Here is a 16,027-nt window from a genome sequence, read left to right as displayed (position 1 = left end):
AGATATAGCTGGTGGGAAAGTTTCCATCAGGGCAGCTTTCTATTGCAAATAAATAAATAAATGCTGGCATGGGTAGATTCTGACAAAAGTCTAGACAGGAAAATATTGCTACAGCCATGAGGTATTTCAGATGATTTCACAGAAACATTTCACCAAATTGAAGTATGAGGAGCTGTTCAACTCAGTTCTTTTCCTTTTGAAAAAAGAGAAGTTTTGCACTCAGCTCCTAAACCTTAACATGTCACAGCAGCTTCTGCAAGCCCTATGACACTTAGCTGGGTTGTCATTACTCAAACCTGTTAGCCTTCAATGTGTTTGTCCCACGTTACCCTAGAGATCCTTCGTGACTCATGCTCTGGAAGTCTTGGTAAGGGATGGGGAACCTCCTAAGTCTCTGCAGAATCTGATGCTTAATGGAGCTACACTGAAAGGTGTAGGACATGGATGATGTGGAGTTTGGCTGGGTATGTGGTTTGTTTGGTTTGGAATTTTTTTGGTTTTTTGGCTCTGAGGTTTTTTAAATATGTTTTTGAAGGGAGGTATGTTATGTCTCTAGAGTCCTGTTTGGCAGTGTTCCAGATTAGTAGAGATAGAAAGAGTTGATAGTAGAGAGTGGTTTATTCAACTATAGCTGAATTCATTTAGTCTCTTTTGTGCTGAGAAATTACCTGGTTGTAATTTGCATGTTGTGTGTGTGCCAGAGGCCAAAATGTTAGCAGGGAAGGGCGTGTATTGGGAGAAGCAGTGGAAAAATTACAATGAGTCAACAGGGTTGAATTTAGGCCTCCTCACAAGGGAAGCCTCGTTTATTAAGCAACTTGATCTCTCCCTGTGAGATCATATGTGAAAAACAGGTTGAGCCATGTCTGAGGGTGTTGCCCTGTGGAATCTGTAGATAAGGATGCTTCATACCTGCGTGTGCCTGAGAGGCCAGTTACATTCTGCGGCTTCCAGAGGGAACAAGCCTCCAAAGGAGTACAGTTATTCCATTTTTCTTGTGGTAAGTTTATTGAAAAGAACTTTTATTTCTTCCTCTCTTCCCTATGCCTCCCTTCAAACCTCAGCTTCCCAAACTTTGAGGTGTGATATGTGTGGTTTTCTTCACCAACAGAGCCAGGTATCACTACTGAGACCACAATGGCATGGTGGAAGGCCTGGGTAAGTAGAGGATATTCTGACACTCGGAGGTTTTTTGGCACTACAATAAGGTAACTTATAAGTTTCATCAGGCACTGTGTGGGAATGAAGTTGTCTTTAGAAATCAGCAAGACTTTTTTACTGTTTTCTGGCTGTAAAATAGCATTCAGCACTTCAAAAACATTGCTGAAGGAGGGTGTTGATATGATTGCTGGCTGTAGGAAGAGGAGCAGACCCCATCTGGGTCCTCAGCTGAGAGAGGTGCAGGGAGTGTTTATATCCCTGTGTTCATGGGGAGGCTCTGGGCTCCTTCTCTGCTCCCTTTCCTGTGGCACTGAGTTCAGGGCACTGGCCTGTCCCCATTTTTGGTCCCCTGTTGTGCTGTGGTCACAGAGAAAGATATGGTCAAGCCACAATGTCTGTCTTTGGTGGGTTTTTAATATTGCAGCAATAATGTGTCCTGAACAGCCTGTCTCTTTGCCAGGAGCCAGAAATGCTGTGTATGTTCTCTTGTAAATGCTTGTGGCTTTGAGAGGAAAGTGGCAGGATGGGGAGAAGCTCATGGGGTGTGCTGAGGCAGCACCTGGGGTCTGGCTCAGACCAGGCAGCAGGTACCTCTGGTGATGTGCCAGCCATAGCAGCTGCCCCATCAGCCTCTCTGGGAGGCCAGGTTTGCTCCCAGGTCTCAAAATATTTATTTTTTTCCCGGAAAGATTACAATTGTAATCTTCCTTCTGAGTTTTCTCTGCTTCCCTATTTCCTTTGGCTATTTGGCATAATAAAATTTTTCTTGAGCTTGGAGTAGTTTCGCTTAATTTTTTTCTTTTTGGATGCTCTATTCCCTGCCCCCAAGCTGGAAGTTATTATTGTTAACTTAGAATGAGAAAAGGAGAAAAACCCTTAAACTCCAATGATCTTGTACCAGTTGGTGTTGTAGGGAGTGGAGGTCTGAGAAGAAAATGAGAGGTCCAGAGAAGGATGGGGAAAAATTTTGCTTTTCTAAACCCTTCATAAGAAATACAGTTCAAAAGCAAAAGGAATGAAAAAATATGAAACTTTCTCAGAAAATATTGACTGGAAAAAACCCAAACATTAACTCAATCTGTCCCCAGATTCCAGCTTTAAAAAAACCCCAGTTGTTTAGGTTTGAAAATATTTTGGTAGTAAAACTTTTATTCCTTCCTCCCTTCATTTATAGGTAAAACTTTTCACAGCATTAGCTGTAAGGTACACTGCCTCTGCTGCTTTCATGCCAATTATTTATATTTACATGAGCACAAACGCCTTGAGTAGTTTCAGTTAGGGTTTGCAGGATCAATTTAGCTGGGAAACAAGACCAGAGTGAACAGGGATTCTCTGAAAAGCTGGTGCAATTGTACTTGTGCTGCAGCAAGTGTGTGCACAGAGAATGAGGTGCATGAGTGAGTCACAAATGTGCTGCTTGATCCAGGAAGGGCAGTAACTGTTTATCGGAATTAGTACCAAAAAAAGATCATTGTTTCGTTTGTTTCCACTGCCTCTCAATGAAAGCTCAGCTTTGTGCTCCCTCTTTCACTGAGTCACCAGGCTCAGTCATGGCTCCAGAATGTTTGGGGTATTCTTCACATGCAGCTGGAGAGGATTGACCATCCTTATGAGAGCAAACTCAGATGAATGAGTCTAACCTGCTTCCCAGGCAAGCTGAGCTGCTGCTGGCCATCCTGGCAGGGGGCTACAAAAGGAGCACTTGGAATGGTCCTGCTAGCTCAGCCAAATTCTTCTAGGCCAATGTCAAACTGTTAGAGGTGGCAATGCCACCTGCTCTGTCACTGCTTTTTTTCTGCAGTGATAGCTTCACCTCAGCCTTCAACTTGCTGCTCAGTGACCATTTGGATTCAAAGCTGCATCTCTGTCAAGTTTCCTGTTGACACCATTTGCTTCACAGCTGCTCCTTCTGCTGGGAGCAAGGTGTGGTGGTGCAGGAGTGTCTCTGTGCTGGCTGAAAAGCAAATTTTTCCAAGTCTTGCTGATTGCTGAACATGCTGCCTCTCTCAATAATATTCCTCACTGCCTCTTGGCTGCTTGTCACTGCTCCTGGAGCAGGGCTGGCAAAGGGGCCAGCATGCAAACGTGCCAGCTGGACTTGGTGGTCCATGCTGTGCAAATCAGGTGGGACAGCCCTAATGCTTCCCTCTGATCTATAATTTCTGTTTTTTATCTCACTGTGAAGCCATCTCCATTAAAATATTTATCAGGTCACACTGATGCCATTAGTTTAATATTAACCCTGCCTCTAAAGGTAAATTTATGAGAATATAGTAGTTTCCAACTTAAATATCCTTGCTTCTAGGAGGGAGAAAATGTTGTTTATTATTGTAATAAAGTGATGATGATTCTTCATATCTACCCACCCACATACTCCCCCCGTTGATAGGACCAGCTTGTGGTAGATGTGACAATATATTCAAGTTCCTTGACTAGCAGCTTTGTTAAATTATGCCTGGGTTCTGACTGATGGCTCTACTACCCTGTGGTCACTAAAATAAGTCTCAGTGTGTCTTTTATGCCCTGGGACTGGTACTGTCAGCACTTTGGGGGTTTGTTAGGATTCTTGTGCAGTTGTATCTGATTCTTGGTACAGGGAAGGACATCAAACCTGCACTCCTCCAGATGGATCTCTTCCTTCAAAGTATTCTTTTGGCCCAAATCCTTCCTGTGGAGATGCTTCCTTCTTGAAACCAGCTGTGCAGAAGTTCTTTCAGCAGCTACTAAAAAAAATGGTCTCTGAGAACAAGACTGTTTCAGGAATTCAAAAAGCTATCTACAAACTACCCTGCACTAACCCACTGAGAAATTCAGTATGACACAAGAGCATCCATGCTATGAAGGACTGTAATTAAGGGGCGAATAGGAAAGTCCAGTCTATTGCAGTCTGTGCTTTTTCTGACAGACTGCCTGCACCTCACAAGGCTTGCAGCACTGTCTGCCGTGCTTTGCACTTCATGTTTCTGCCAGCAGCAAAGGCTGGCACAGGCAGGTGGCAACAGAAACTTGTGTTCTCTTTGGAGTGAAACTTGTGTTCTCTTTTTGCACTGCTGAGAAACTTCAGGCCACTCTCTCCCATTTTCTGTGATTTCACCATGTGTAGGCAATAAAGAGCGTTAATGTGCTTTTCAAGTACTTTTTTGTCAGCTGATGTATTTTTCTTCTTTTTCCAGAGTGAAGCAGAGGGCAGATCCGTGGCAGGTACTTTAAATTTTAATGCTGCACCCGATGCTCAGATTCTCTACAATGCCATGAAAGGGCTTGGTGAGTTGACTCCAGCCACATATGTAAATTCTATGTTCTTCTTATAATTTCTAAGTTGAAACCTCTTCCGTGGGAAATTTGCTTCCAGAGATATTACTTCTCTTTTACTGTGTAAAACTAATATTAAAGTTTTCTCAGTATGTACTTAAACTTCTACACAAAGGCAATGAACCTGAACAAGGTTGTCTGAATATTTAAATTGGGATTTTGGAACAGTCCCAGTTTATTCTGTGCACTGTATTTATGATTTATTGTTGCTTTCCACAGGGACTGATGAACAAGCTATAATTGATGTCCTAACCAAGAGGAGCAATCTGCAGCGTCAAGAGATTGCTAAATCCTTCAAAGCACAGTTTGGAAAGGTTCTTCCAAAACAAAGCTATATTCAATCATTGGTTTATTGCATGCAGGATGTAGTAAATGGGAGTACAGTTCACCCTGAAAGCATGATGCAAACTATATGCAGCACTTCTGCTAATAAGTAGACTAATATATATTTATAAGGTCTGCAATGAATGTTTAAAATTAATTTTTGACCAGAAAAAAAAATGTTTTACTCCTAAAGATTAATTTTTTAAAATGCATTTTGACCAGAAATACTTTTTAAAAAATCAGTTTTAACTTGAAGCTTCTTATTGATTTGAAGCTGTAACAAAAATTGATACCCATCTAAGTACATGTTGAGTAAAATATTGGCTTGTTTCAGGCCTTTTTAAATGTCAAAAAAGTTCAATTTAAAGGCTTATTTAATTACACTTGTTTGGAAATTTGAGGCTATCGACAATTATGTTTTCCTTCGTCTCTCTGTTTCCTTGATAAAATCTTGTTTTTATTGGGGAAATTTTTTCACCAGCAGACAGTACCCTCAGCCCTACTGTGGAGTCTCCAGTGGCCCTTGCTGGAAAGGGAACTGCCTTTTCCAAAAGGGCAAAAACCTAAGAAAGGGAAGCAAATATGGGGATGGGGGGTATGGAACAAGGAATAAATAGAGTGCTTGCATCCCACTAAAACAGAAAGAGTTCTGGAAAACCTGCATTCTAGTGAAAGGGAAGTTTGAAGTGCATCTTCAAGCAGACTGCATTCCTGATTCTGCAGATGTCCTGGGTGCAAGTTTATGTGCAGGCATTGGGAATCAGCTCTGTCTGAAGCTACACCCTTGCTCATTGCAAGGCCTTCCCCTACCTGGTTCTGCTCACTGAGTTAAGCAGGGTGGGAGAAGATTTACTGCAGGATGAGAAAGCCCAAATATCAAGAAAACAGGGAATGTGTAAGCACATAGACAAATCCCATTTTGGAGTTAGGTGCCTTTTTTAGTCCCAGGATCCTTTTTTATGACTTATCAACAATGGTGTCATTCAGCTTCACTACTTGAGCCATGGGGATGGAAGCAGCATGTGCAGTAAAATGATCCTGTCAGGCTGTTTATGTAACCATGTGATGATGCACATTTAACAGGATCTGATTGAAAACCTGAAATCTGAATTGAGTGGCAACTTTGAGAGGCTCATTGTAGCTCTCATGTACTCCCCATTCAAGTATGATGCCAAGGAGCTGTATGATGCCATGAAGGTAAGCAAATTGCATGCTGATTTTTAAGTAGTAGCACAAATACAGTGCTAATTTCCTGCAATTGTGCAAGTGTTAATAAATGGACTGTTACATGGTTAAATCTGTTATTAGCAGTGGCCTTTGAGAAATACTTAATTGTACTGTTAGTATTCTGGGGGGAAATGTTGCTTAAATATTAATGGCTATAAGAAAGTTTCTGTACATACATGACTCATAAAGCCTGGGAAGGCAACAACAAAACTAAATTCACACCCAAACCTGCTGCCCTGATGCCCCAGCTGAGCCATGAAACCTTTAAAGAAACAAAGAGTGGTGGTGCAAGGGCCAGGCAGGGTGGCTGGATCCTACCTGTTGATAATGTATCTTTACAAGTTTCAGATACAGAGTGGACTGTTAAAATGGTACCGAGATGGACTGACCAGCCAAGCACTGGTCTCCCTGTGTTCCTCTAATGCTGTCTGTTGTGAAAGATCTGACTCCAGAAAAACGCTGTGAAAATGTAGGGTGACATAAAATCATCCTTTACAAATTAGGCACCTCAGTGAAAGAAACTATGTGCAACCCAAATGTGTTTTGTGTCTCCAGCTTTCATCACGAGGATTTCTTACAGCTCAGCACACAGCCTGACACTGAGCTGTCATCCAACTCCTCCCTTCACCATACTTCTCTAGCAGTAAATCACCTGTCATGACTAGATGCCTTTCTCCACCTTTATTTCTCCACTGTGTTTTCTATTATAGGGTGTGGGAACGAGGGAAAGTGTTATCATAGAGATCCTGGCATCTCGGACAAAAGCGCAGATCAAGGAGATAATCAAGGCGTACAAAGAAGGTGAGTGCCTGGGGCTCAGATTTCTGTGGTCAGAGCGCAACAGGAACGGTGTTACCAGCCAGCACTGTCAGCAGGAAAATGGCTTTTCCAAAAGCATTTAACTCTAAAAGCAACCTGACTGCTTTCAGCTGGCAAACAGAACGCGGCTATGCTGAGGGAATATGAAAATCCCGTTCTAGGTGTTCATCCAGCTGCAGCAAAGGGTACCCAAATCACAAACCTGTTTCAGTTTGGGTACAGAGTATTGTCAGAACACAAACAAAACTATAGCTGTGCACTTGGCTTTTCTTTCCATTAAATATATGGGAATTTATCAAATATGTATTTTTAAATGTTTTATCTTGTTCATCCCTTCAGCAATACGTCTAAAATTAGCTCTGGATTTATTTCTTGGACATCAGAGGAGCTAGTGATTCAGCTGGATGCAAACGCTGACCTGGGTATCCAGAGGGTGTGAGCTGCTCTCAGCCCTGGTTTTTTCCTCCATGACCCTCTTGCCCAGTGTCAGGCTGTTGTGTGTGCTCGGGTTACTGATAATATCTTGACTGTGTCACCTGAATAATAACAAATCCTTCCCTTGTCCTTCTCTTTCCCTTGGGTAGAATACGGGTCTGATCTGGAACAAGACATAAAATCGGAAACGAGTGGCTACTTAGAACAGATTTTGGTTTGCCTTCTTCAGGTAATGCTAGAGAAGAGAAATTAGGATATAAAGGTCTTCACATTTTTCTCTTCTTTTTTGGAGAAGATATGCACTAGGAGAGCCAGTACAGTTATGATCACCAGATAAACTGCAGAGACAACCATGTCACTTGGACTGGATCTGTTTCAGCTTCGAGGTGACTGAAGCAGGGAAATCTCCCTCCCTTGCAGCAGGAAGAGAGCTGGGAACTCCCGGCCAGCTCTGCTGCAGAGACACACCTCCCTTTCATATATGTGTGTAAAGCCACTGTACTCTACAAGAGTCTTAAAATACTGTGCCCCTCCACTAGGCTTCACCACTTTGCCAGGGTCTGTGCCCTCAATGCTGCGTGCTTTTACCTTACCACATTTTTGGAATTTTCCTGCCTGGTAGCAAAACAACTGAGCAATTTTTTACTCTGCTTGATATGACTGATTTCAGCACCTTTCAGTGAAGGAATTAGCACTTGTGCTGTCTGAAATATTACTGCTTGAGTACTCTGCAGAAATAGATAACTGAGAGGATAATTGATCTTTGCTCAGAATGAATGCTCTGATCCTTGTTTATGGAAGAATATTCATGAGGTAAAATTGTTGCCTTTCTTTTTCTGCTCATAGGGTGAGAGGGACAATGCCACCCTCTATGTGGACACAGCCCTGGCTCTTCAGGATGCAGAGGTACTCTCAAATACGTGTGATCACTGATATGCCTGCATTCCCCCCTTCTTGAACTTCAGAGTGCTTCAGTGTCAGCAGAGGGTTGGAGTCACAATAATTCGGGGTGGGGTGATCTTTAAGTAGCTTGGGGTTTTTCAATTTTGCCTGCACTGCTGAGCTCTGCCATTCCCAAGAGGAGTGATGAGGCCTGGGCTTTGGCTCAGCTGCTTTTGATATGTGGAATAGTATATGGGAATGGTGGAGTGGAAGAGGAGAGAAAAGGGAGGAAACCTCAAGGGCATTGTTGGCTGTTCCAGCTGCTGCAGGAGGTGGAAAGGATGGAGATAGTGGATGTTCCAGTCTGTCTAGAAGACAGAGAGGTTTTCATAACCAGCTATTCTAGGAGACTCTGGTTCACACAGTGGTTTCAGTAACTCTAAACCCCTTTACCCCAGCCATGCCTTCAGCCAAACTCTGTTCCTTTTCCAGCTAAATACACACAGAACAGCTCACTAATAACTGTGGGTTAAATTACAGACTCTCTATGCTGCTGGAGAGAAGATCCGGGGCACTGATGAGATACAGTTCATCACCATCTTGTGCAAAAGGAGTGCCACACACTTAATGAAAGGTATGGAGCAGAGCCCACACTACCATCACTGCACTGCCAAGCCTCCAAAACCAGAAATCCCCCTAGCCAAAAAGAGGTGGGGCTATAAAAGAGAGATATGGGTGATAAGAAATAAGTACCTGAGCCTGTTTTCTAATTCCTGCTCATAACCAAAACCCCATACCCCATAATCAAAAGCTGTCAGCAGATTTTGTGAATTATTATGAAGACTTAGTTCTGCTGAAAACCAAGTGGCTTATCCTGGAATCCCTATACAGTGGTGATAACAGGATAGTTGTTTTTATAAATCCAAGAAGTGAGTGTGTGAGTACCATCCTAATTAAGTAGGAGCATGCAGTGAACAGACACGACCCATGGATGTGGGTTCCTCTGGGGAAAAATAAATCACTAAAGAAAATAGCTGGTTATTCAGTGTTGCAGAACCACAGGGTGCAGCCTGCGTTTCTGCCCCAAGTCCTTTTGAGGGCATCAGAGGCTGCTGGGAGGGAAGACACAAGCCCTGCTCCAGCTGAGACTTCATCTCCCCTCTGCCTGTGCAGCAGAGACCAAACCTTGTAATCTCAAGGCTTTTGAGGCATAACAGATTTTGTTATGTTGGCTGAATCTAAGCATATCAAGTACTGTGTGAATCAGGAGGACCTAAACTGATGAATTTATCCAGAGATAAATTAGGTATGCCTGAGATTTTTCCAAGCTGAGGTCCTCTGAGGCTGTTTCTATGCCCTGGAAGCCAGCTCCCCCTTGTGTTCCAAATTCAATCTCCCAAGGTAACTTAAAAAATAAACAAGACAAACAAAAAGAGGGGGTCCCTATAGTATTTGTCTGTGTCTGTCTTTAAGAACTGAATTTCATCTTGTTGTAATAATGCAACCAGTCTTTGAAACCTACTGTGGCACCAAGCAATTTCTTCTGTGCTACAGCTGCCTGTAGCTATTTTTCTTTAAAAGCTGAGTATAATTATTTCAAATTTTATTTTTTTTAATAGAAGGAGTAGGTTTGAACTGAGAAGTTTGTATCTGTCTGTCTGTTCTGTATTCCATTTCCCCAAAGTGTCTTGAGTGTTGATGATTTTGGATGCTGAGCAAAGTTTCTTAAGATTTCTACTGCATTACATGGCAGTTTTCCTTCTTTATTAGCCCTAGAAAGCCAGGAATAAAAACAGATATCAGTTTCTGAGCCTTGGAGTATCCAAAGTGTGTAAGGCAAGCAATGACCCCCATTGCTCAGCTTATGTTATTGTGGGAACTCAAATATCTTGTAATCTGCATTTGTGCTTTGCTCATCTTTTCTCAGTTGTTTTTATTTTAAATTGTGGCTAAAATAATAAGTTTCCCCAAATGGTGTTGTCATAATTTTAAAGTCCATGGGCTGTGAGCTGCATAGTCCTAGATTTAAGTTGATTTTATTTTGGCTCCTGAAGCTAATGACATCAACAGCCACAAGACCAAAGGTGTTCCTAACTTTGTTGTTTGCTTTATTTCTATGGTTTAAGACAGCGATGAAGGGTCAGGTTTCCACATAAACTTGAGGTGACTGAAATTGCCTGAAGTCAGGGAACTAAGAACCATGAATGGTTTGGCTTTTTTGTAGATGTTAACATCCATCTTTGTAGCTGATTTCTGATGTTGACCAAAGCCTCCTGAAGCTGGTGCAAATGTGACCATTGCTTTTGCAGGATCTGTGTGTTCATACTGCCACACAAGTAATACCTGTAAATATGGGGAACAAAATGCTTTGAGGGTTACTTGGTAAAAAACTTAAAGTTTTGTGTTTCAAACAGTGTTTGAAGAATACCAGAAACTGGCTGGAAAGAGCATAGAAGACTCTATCAAGAGTGAAACTCGTGGTTCACTTGAGGATGCCATGCTGGCTATTGGTAAGTGGTGACCTTTCCTTTTGCTTTGTCAGAGTCTGCTGCCTTTTCTTCTGCAGTAGTTGACTTATACTTTATAAATGTATATGGCAGGAAGTAAGGGGTACCTCTTGGGAAAGATAAACTCAGATTCCAGGAGCACACTGAATTAATGGGAAGCATGTAGAATCTCAGTCACCTCCTCCCTGGGCTGGAATTACCATTGATTCTTACTGAGCTTTTTTGTATGCCTAGTGAAATGCACCAGGAACATCCATTGCTACTTTGCAGAGAGGCTGTACAATGCTTTAAAGGTAAGAGTCTTCATTGCAACACACTGGTTTTCATACTGACCTGATTTGTAACCTGACTTCCACCAATTCAAACTAGAAAAGCCAGGGTTTTGGTGAAATTCAGCAGGTTTGGTGCAATTGTTGCAAGTAATAGCAGAATCCTTTCAAACACCTTGAATAGAAAAGTACCCTTTAAGCTCAAGGGAGTCAGGCTTTTCTGGCTTAAGAGTCTGCAAGGAGCCCAGCCCCACTTTCTGGACCACAGACAAAACTTCTGGAAGAGGCTTTTCTAGGAGGTTGTTTATGGTGACAACTTGCCTTCCATGTTAATAGACTGGAACACAGTATTTTCTTTTTAGGAAGCAATCCTCTCAATGGCAGTATAAAATGGCAGGTTCAAATGGGGATACATAAGGTATTTACAGATTGTGCCCCTGTAATACTCAGCTGGTATGTACAAGACATCAGCTCTCCAAACCTATTGCTTTGTTATCAGTGTGATCTTAATTTTCCTGTGAGTGATTAAACAATATTGGTTGAAGCCAAACACTGCCCGGGTGATGCTGCAGAAGGACAGTGTGTATTCAGTGCCAACTCCCACCTCTGTAGCATGTTTGCTTTTGCATTTGACATGTGCAAAACTCGTGCACACTTCCATGGTGGCCTTGTGGTGTTGGTGGTGGCCCCTTGGGAGGGGTGTGAGGGTGGGCCCTCCAGAAAGAGATGCAGATGTTCCACAGAACAGGTGCCAAGTGGTGTTTGAAAGCTGATTCCTCCTGCCTGGACGAGTTTGCATAACCTATCCCTTGAACTCCCTGTAACATCAGAGACTGATGTATTATTCTATTAATTAATATTACTTACTAATTAATAAAACTATTATTCCAGGGGGCTGGCACTGATGATGGGACTCTGATAAGGGTGCTTGTTTCTCGAAGTGAAGTTGACCTAAATCTTATAAAGCCTGAATTCAAGCGTATTGCAGGAAAACCTCTCTCCACTATGATTTTGGTAAGCAGAATCTCGCTATGATGGTTCTCAGCCATTGCATGTATTCCTAATCTTTCCAGAACTGTGGGATGCTTCCATGGTTGTTTCAGTAGCAATGTCATTTCTGCTATGATCATGGCTCTCCTTCTCTAGGCCTGTTAAGTCATGTCCTTGAGAGACATGGAAGGTGAGTAAGACTCTTTGGTCTCTGTAAGTGACTTGGACAAAGCAAACCCAGAGAGACACTGCACTAGGATTTTCATGGACCAGTCTCTATATCCATGCACTGCATGACATCCTAGATGAATCTAAATTAAATGAAGCATTCCTGTTATTCCTGTCCCACACTGCTGTGCCATTTTCTCCTCTCTCTCTCTCTGCCATCCTTAACTACCTCAAGCCAGTGGCATCCATAGGTGTCAAAATAGTGCTGGAGTATTTTGTTAATTTTCCTTTCCCTTTTCCCTTTTCCCTTTTCACTTTTCCCTTTTCCCTTTCCTTTTCCTGTTGTTTGAGGGTATTTTCCTGCCTTATCCCAGGTGAAAGCCTGGTCTATACTTGTGATAAGAGATTCAGAAACTGAACCTTGTCCAGGCTTATTGTAGCATTTGAGTCTCAGCTCCGAGTGAATGTGCCTCCCCTGTTAGTGCTGAAATGCTGTTTTTTACCATTTGTCCTAAAGACTTTGGGACATTCCTCTGCCCCTGTGCAAACAGCAGGACTGTCTTTAGCAGTCCTTATGGGAAGTCTGGTTCTGTAATGAAGGGCCTTTCTTATAATTGACACTGTCAGTGTCTCTTGTGTTGATTAATGATCAGTCTTCAAGGGTCTGTACAGAATATTAATTCCTTCTGAGAAGTGGAACTAGCTTTACACCTGTCGCCACAAAACATTCAAAGGGAGCACATTTTTTTTACCTATTAATATTTTCTGTAGTGCTTCTAGACCAAAATGACCACATTTGTGGCTTTTTAAAAAATGCTGTGTGTCAGGGCCAACTATAGTTCCTTTTCCCTTCCTGTAGGTAAGAGGTGCTGCATAAATACCCAGGGACAAAAAATATCTAAACACAACAGGTTTGCTTGCTGTCATTTGTGCTGACTTTGTTCTGCTCTGTGGGACAGAGCCTTGATCAATTGCTCACCTGCATTCCAAAGGAAAAAATTGGACTTGGTGAATGTTATTTCAGGTGGTAGCTACAAGCCCCATTTCTCTCATTGCTTTTGATGGTGTGTCAGCTGGCAGCAACTCTGCTGAAGTCTGGCTTGCTCTTTCCCAAGTCCTTTTCCTGTGTGGGCATATTCCACAGACTGAGAACGTCAGCACTTGGAGAGTGCAGAGGAACTTCCATACTCACCTATTTTTTTAATATTTTCTCCTGTCAGGAGGATACCAGCGGGGATTACAAGACAGCCTTGTTGAACCTCTGTGGCAGTGACTGACAGACTCTAGGAGGAAGATCTTGAAAAGGATACAGAGAGAAGATTAACAGTGAATAAGAGTCTGAAAATGTACTTATAGAAAATCTTTCCATTGATCCAAGTGAGGGGGAAAAGAAGATCAATTTAATGGTTGTGATATCCAAATCTCTCTGAAGGATGTGGATGCTCATTACACATTGAATGATATCCACTTCCCAAACAGTTTTTCAAACACAAGGAGGGGGTGTTAATTTCTTGTTTCTATTTTGTTCTTTAAGTTTTCCTTCTATTCTAACCCATTGTGGAGGATGGCACTTTGACATGGAATTAAAGGTTCTTTTAAGCCCTCTATAGCTGTTTCACAAGTCTGATCAACTCTATAAATCTTGGGCTGCCCTGAAGCTGTGCTAATTCCACCAGGACCAGCTGGTAGAGTGGGGGGCTGTTTAATGCTTGCAGGATGGGTCTGGAAGGAGTCCCAGATATTAATGAGGCTTTAGGGCATGGGTCAGAACAGAGAATTTAGTGCCAGAGGCAGTAGATTAGCAGCCTTATCTACAAACTTCAAAGAGAACTCCCCAAGGAGCAGTGAATGGCAGAGCCAAGCTGGCTGCAAGCATGTGAAAGTTGAAGGCTGTGTGCCTAATTTCCTTCTTGTTTGTCTGTTGGGGAAGACCAGCAAGTTCAGGTCCCCACATCAATGTCAGGTCATGGGGGAATCAAAACTGGCATGGATGATTTGGTTTTGGTGAACACAGGATACTCTGCCCATGGGAGCAGACCTGTTTCTGCTTTTTGAGGTATAGTAACTTATCAGCAGTCAGTGGACTCCCTCCAAAATTGCCTCCAACCCCCATGACTGCACCACCAGGATGCTGAGTGAAGTCCCAAATGTGGACAGTGATACAGAGAGAACAGTCGGAGAAGTTTGAGAAGTTTGGGTCTGCCTTGATCACTGGTTCTCCACACTTAAAGCAATCCTTTAAATGTGTAGTTACAAAAATTTTTCATTAAATGTGTTCAGTAAAGGAGATTTTCTGATCAAGTGGCTGAACTTTTTGGCTGAGGGGTGCTCCCTTCCTTGCACTGCTGAGATTAGCCGGTATCAGGGCCATGAGTGGCAAGTTCAAAAGGTCTTGGTGAGTCCAGGACACCGAGCAGGGTCCTGGGGTCAGGGTATCAACACACCTCAAGTGAACACGAAAAAGAGGGGGTTTCAGTCTCTACCCCTTTAAGTGCTTTTCTTTCAAGTAATATCCCAGTTTCTTGCCTGGTCTCTTGGCTGAGCATCAAGGTGGGGGTTTCTTCTCAGTTTTTGAGGGGCATGGGCCGGCTACAGGCACCAAAAGACAAGGACTCGCATGTCCCTTCTGCTGCTCGAAGCACCCCACTTGGTTTTTCACAGCCGCTTGTTCTAATTGACACAGATGCTCAGGCTTGCCTGTTTCATCTCGGTTTGGTTTTTTTGGGGCGGTTCGAGCCTGCGAGTGCCGTGCTTACACCCCCCTCTGCTGGGGGAGCGCTGCGCGCAGCCCGGCGGCGGCACCGGCATCCCGGGCATCCCGGGCATCCTGGGCATCCCGGGCATCCCGGGCATCCCGGGCATCTCGGGCATCCTGGGCATCCCGGGCATCCCGGGCATCCCGGGCATCCTGGGCACCCCGGGGTATCCCAGGGTATTCCGGGTACCCCGGGCACTCCAGGGCATCCTGGGGCATTCCAGGGTATCCTGCGCACGCCGGGGCACTCCGGGCATCTCGGGACATTGCGGGCATCCCAGGGCATCCCGGACTATTCCGGGGAATTCCGGGCACCCCGAGCACGGCCTCCTCGGGAGCCAAGTGGAACTGTGGGTGGGATTTTCCCTCCTTCCCCCGTTCGTTCAGCAAAGGCTGACAGCGAGGGGTGAGCTCCCTGTCCCCTTGGGGAGCCAGCTCGGGGACTGTCACCCCGCAGCCCTCGGCATGGCTGCGGGCTCTGCAGCAAGGCACTCCACCGGCCAGAGTCGTGTGAGGAGGCTTTACTGAAGGTATGACCCATTCCGGTGTGTCTGGGGTATTATTCTGGAAAGGCCAAACGGGAATTTGTGTCTGCCTGAGCAGGGAACAGGAGTGATTTACACTGCTGCACTTACAACACTTCTGTTTCCTGGGGCTGGGCAGGCAGCAAGTGAACAGCAATCCCAGCTTTGAGGGACTTAATGTCTGACTAGAAAAGCCAATGAAAGCTCAGCTCTTCAAGCATGTTTTAGTTCAGAGTTGTGTGATGATTTCACTAAAACATTTGTGTTTCCATCCCCCCAGAGCTCCTGTTGTTGTTATTGTTATCAGGTTACTCAGGTCAGAGGTTGGCTTTTCTTCTTGGCCTGTGCTTAGCACAGTGGGCATGGATTAGAGCTGTTTCACTGTGATTGTGATCCCAATTTATTAATAACAGCTTGGGAGATGTTAAGTGAGTTGCCAGAATGCTCACAGGAGATCAGTAGTAAAGCTGGAAAGGAGGAACAACCAGGGGAAGCTGATTCTATCACTGTAATTGCTGGGAAACAAAACAATTGTAAAACATCAATGAAGATTTAATTACATATTGATTGCTGCTAAAATGTTCCCTGGGTGAACAGGTGCTTTAATAAATCAGGATCAATTCCTAAGCTGTTCTAACCAGTCTTTTCTAGGTG

The 16,027-nt window shown here is 43.6% G+C and overlaps 1 protein-coding gene across 1 annotated transcript; it reads left to right on the top strand.

The window, feature by feature from the left end:
- Nucleotides 1-877: 877 nt before the first annotated feature.
- On the top strand, nt 878-13,693 carry LOC106852666 (annexin A8-like). The gene is made up of 13 exons (XM_014875439.2): nt 878-1,000; nt 1,112-1,158; nt 4,335-4,425; nt 4,693-4,787; nt 5,881-5,994; nt 6,735-6,825; nt 7,428-7,507; nt 8,125-8,184; nt 8,701-8,794; nt 10,575-10,670; nt 10,902-10,960; nt 11,828-11,950; nt 13,315-13,693. The coding sequence occupies exons 2-13, from the start codon at nt 1,138-1,140 to the stop codon at nt 13,369-13,371; spliced, it is 981 nt and encodes a 326-aa protein (XP_014730925.2). The 5' UTR covers nt 878-1,000; nt 1,112-1,137; the 3' UTR covers nt 13,372-13,693.
- The last annotated feature ends 2,334 nt before the right edge of the window (nt 13,694-16,027 follow it).

The sequence above is a fragment of the Sturnus vulgaris genome, chromosome 8 (genome assembly GCF_052056855.1).
Source record: "Sturnus vulgaris isolate bStuVul1 chromosome 8, bStuVul1.hap1, whole genome shotgun sequence".
Taxonomy (NCBI): Eukaryota; Metazoa; Chordata; class Aves; order Passeriformes; family Sturnidae; genus Sturnus; species Sturnus vulgaris.
The sequence above is the reverse complement of the archived record's forward strand: the minus strand, read 5'-3'. Positions and strand labels throughout refer to the sequence as shown.

What these genes read in the sequence shown, in the direction of transcription:
- LOC106852666 (XM_014875439.2), top strand. Translation starts at nt 1,138, where the DNA reads ATGGCATGGTGGAAGGCCTGG. An exon ending in TGCCACACACTTAATGAAAG is followed by an intron (nt 8,795 to 10,574) that starts GTATGGAGCAGA and finishes TGTTTCAAACAG; the next exon opens with TGTTTGAAGAATACCAGAAA. An exon ending in GGCTGTACAATGCTTTAAAG is followed by an intron (nt 10,961 to 11,827) that starts GTAAGAGTCTTC and finishes CTATTATTCCAG; the next exon opens with GGGGCTGGCACTGATGATGG.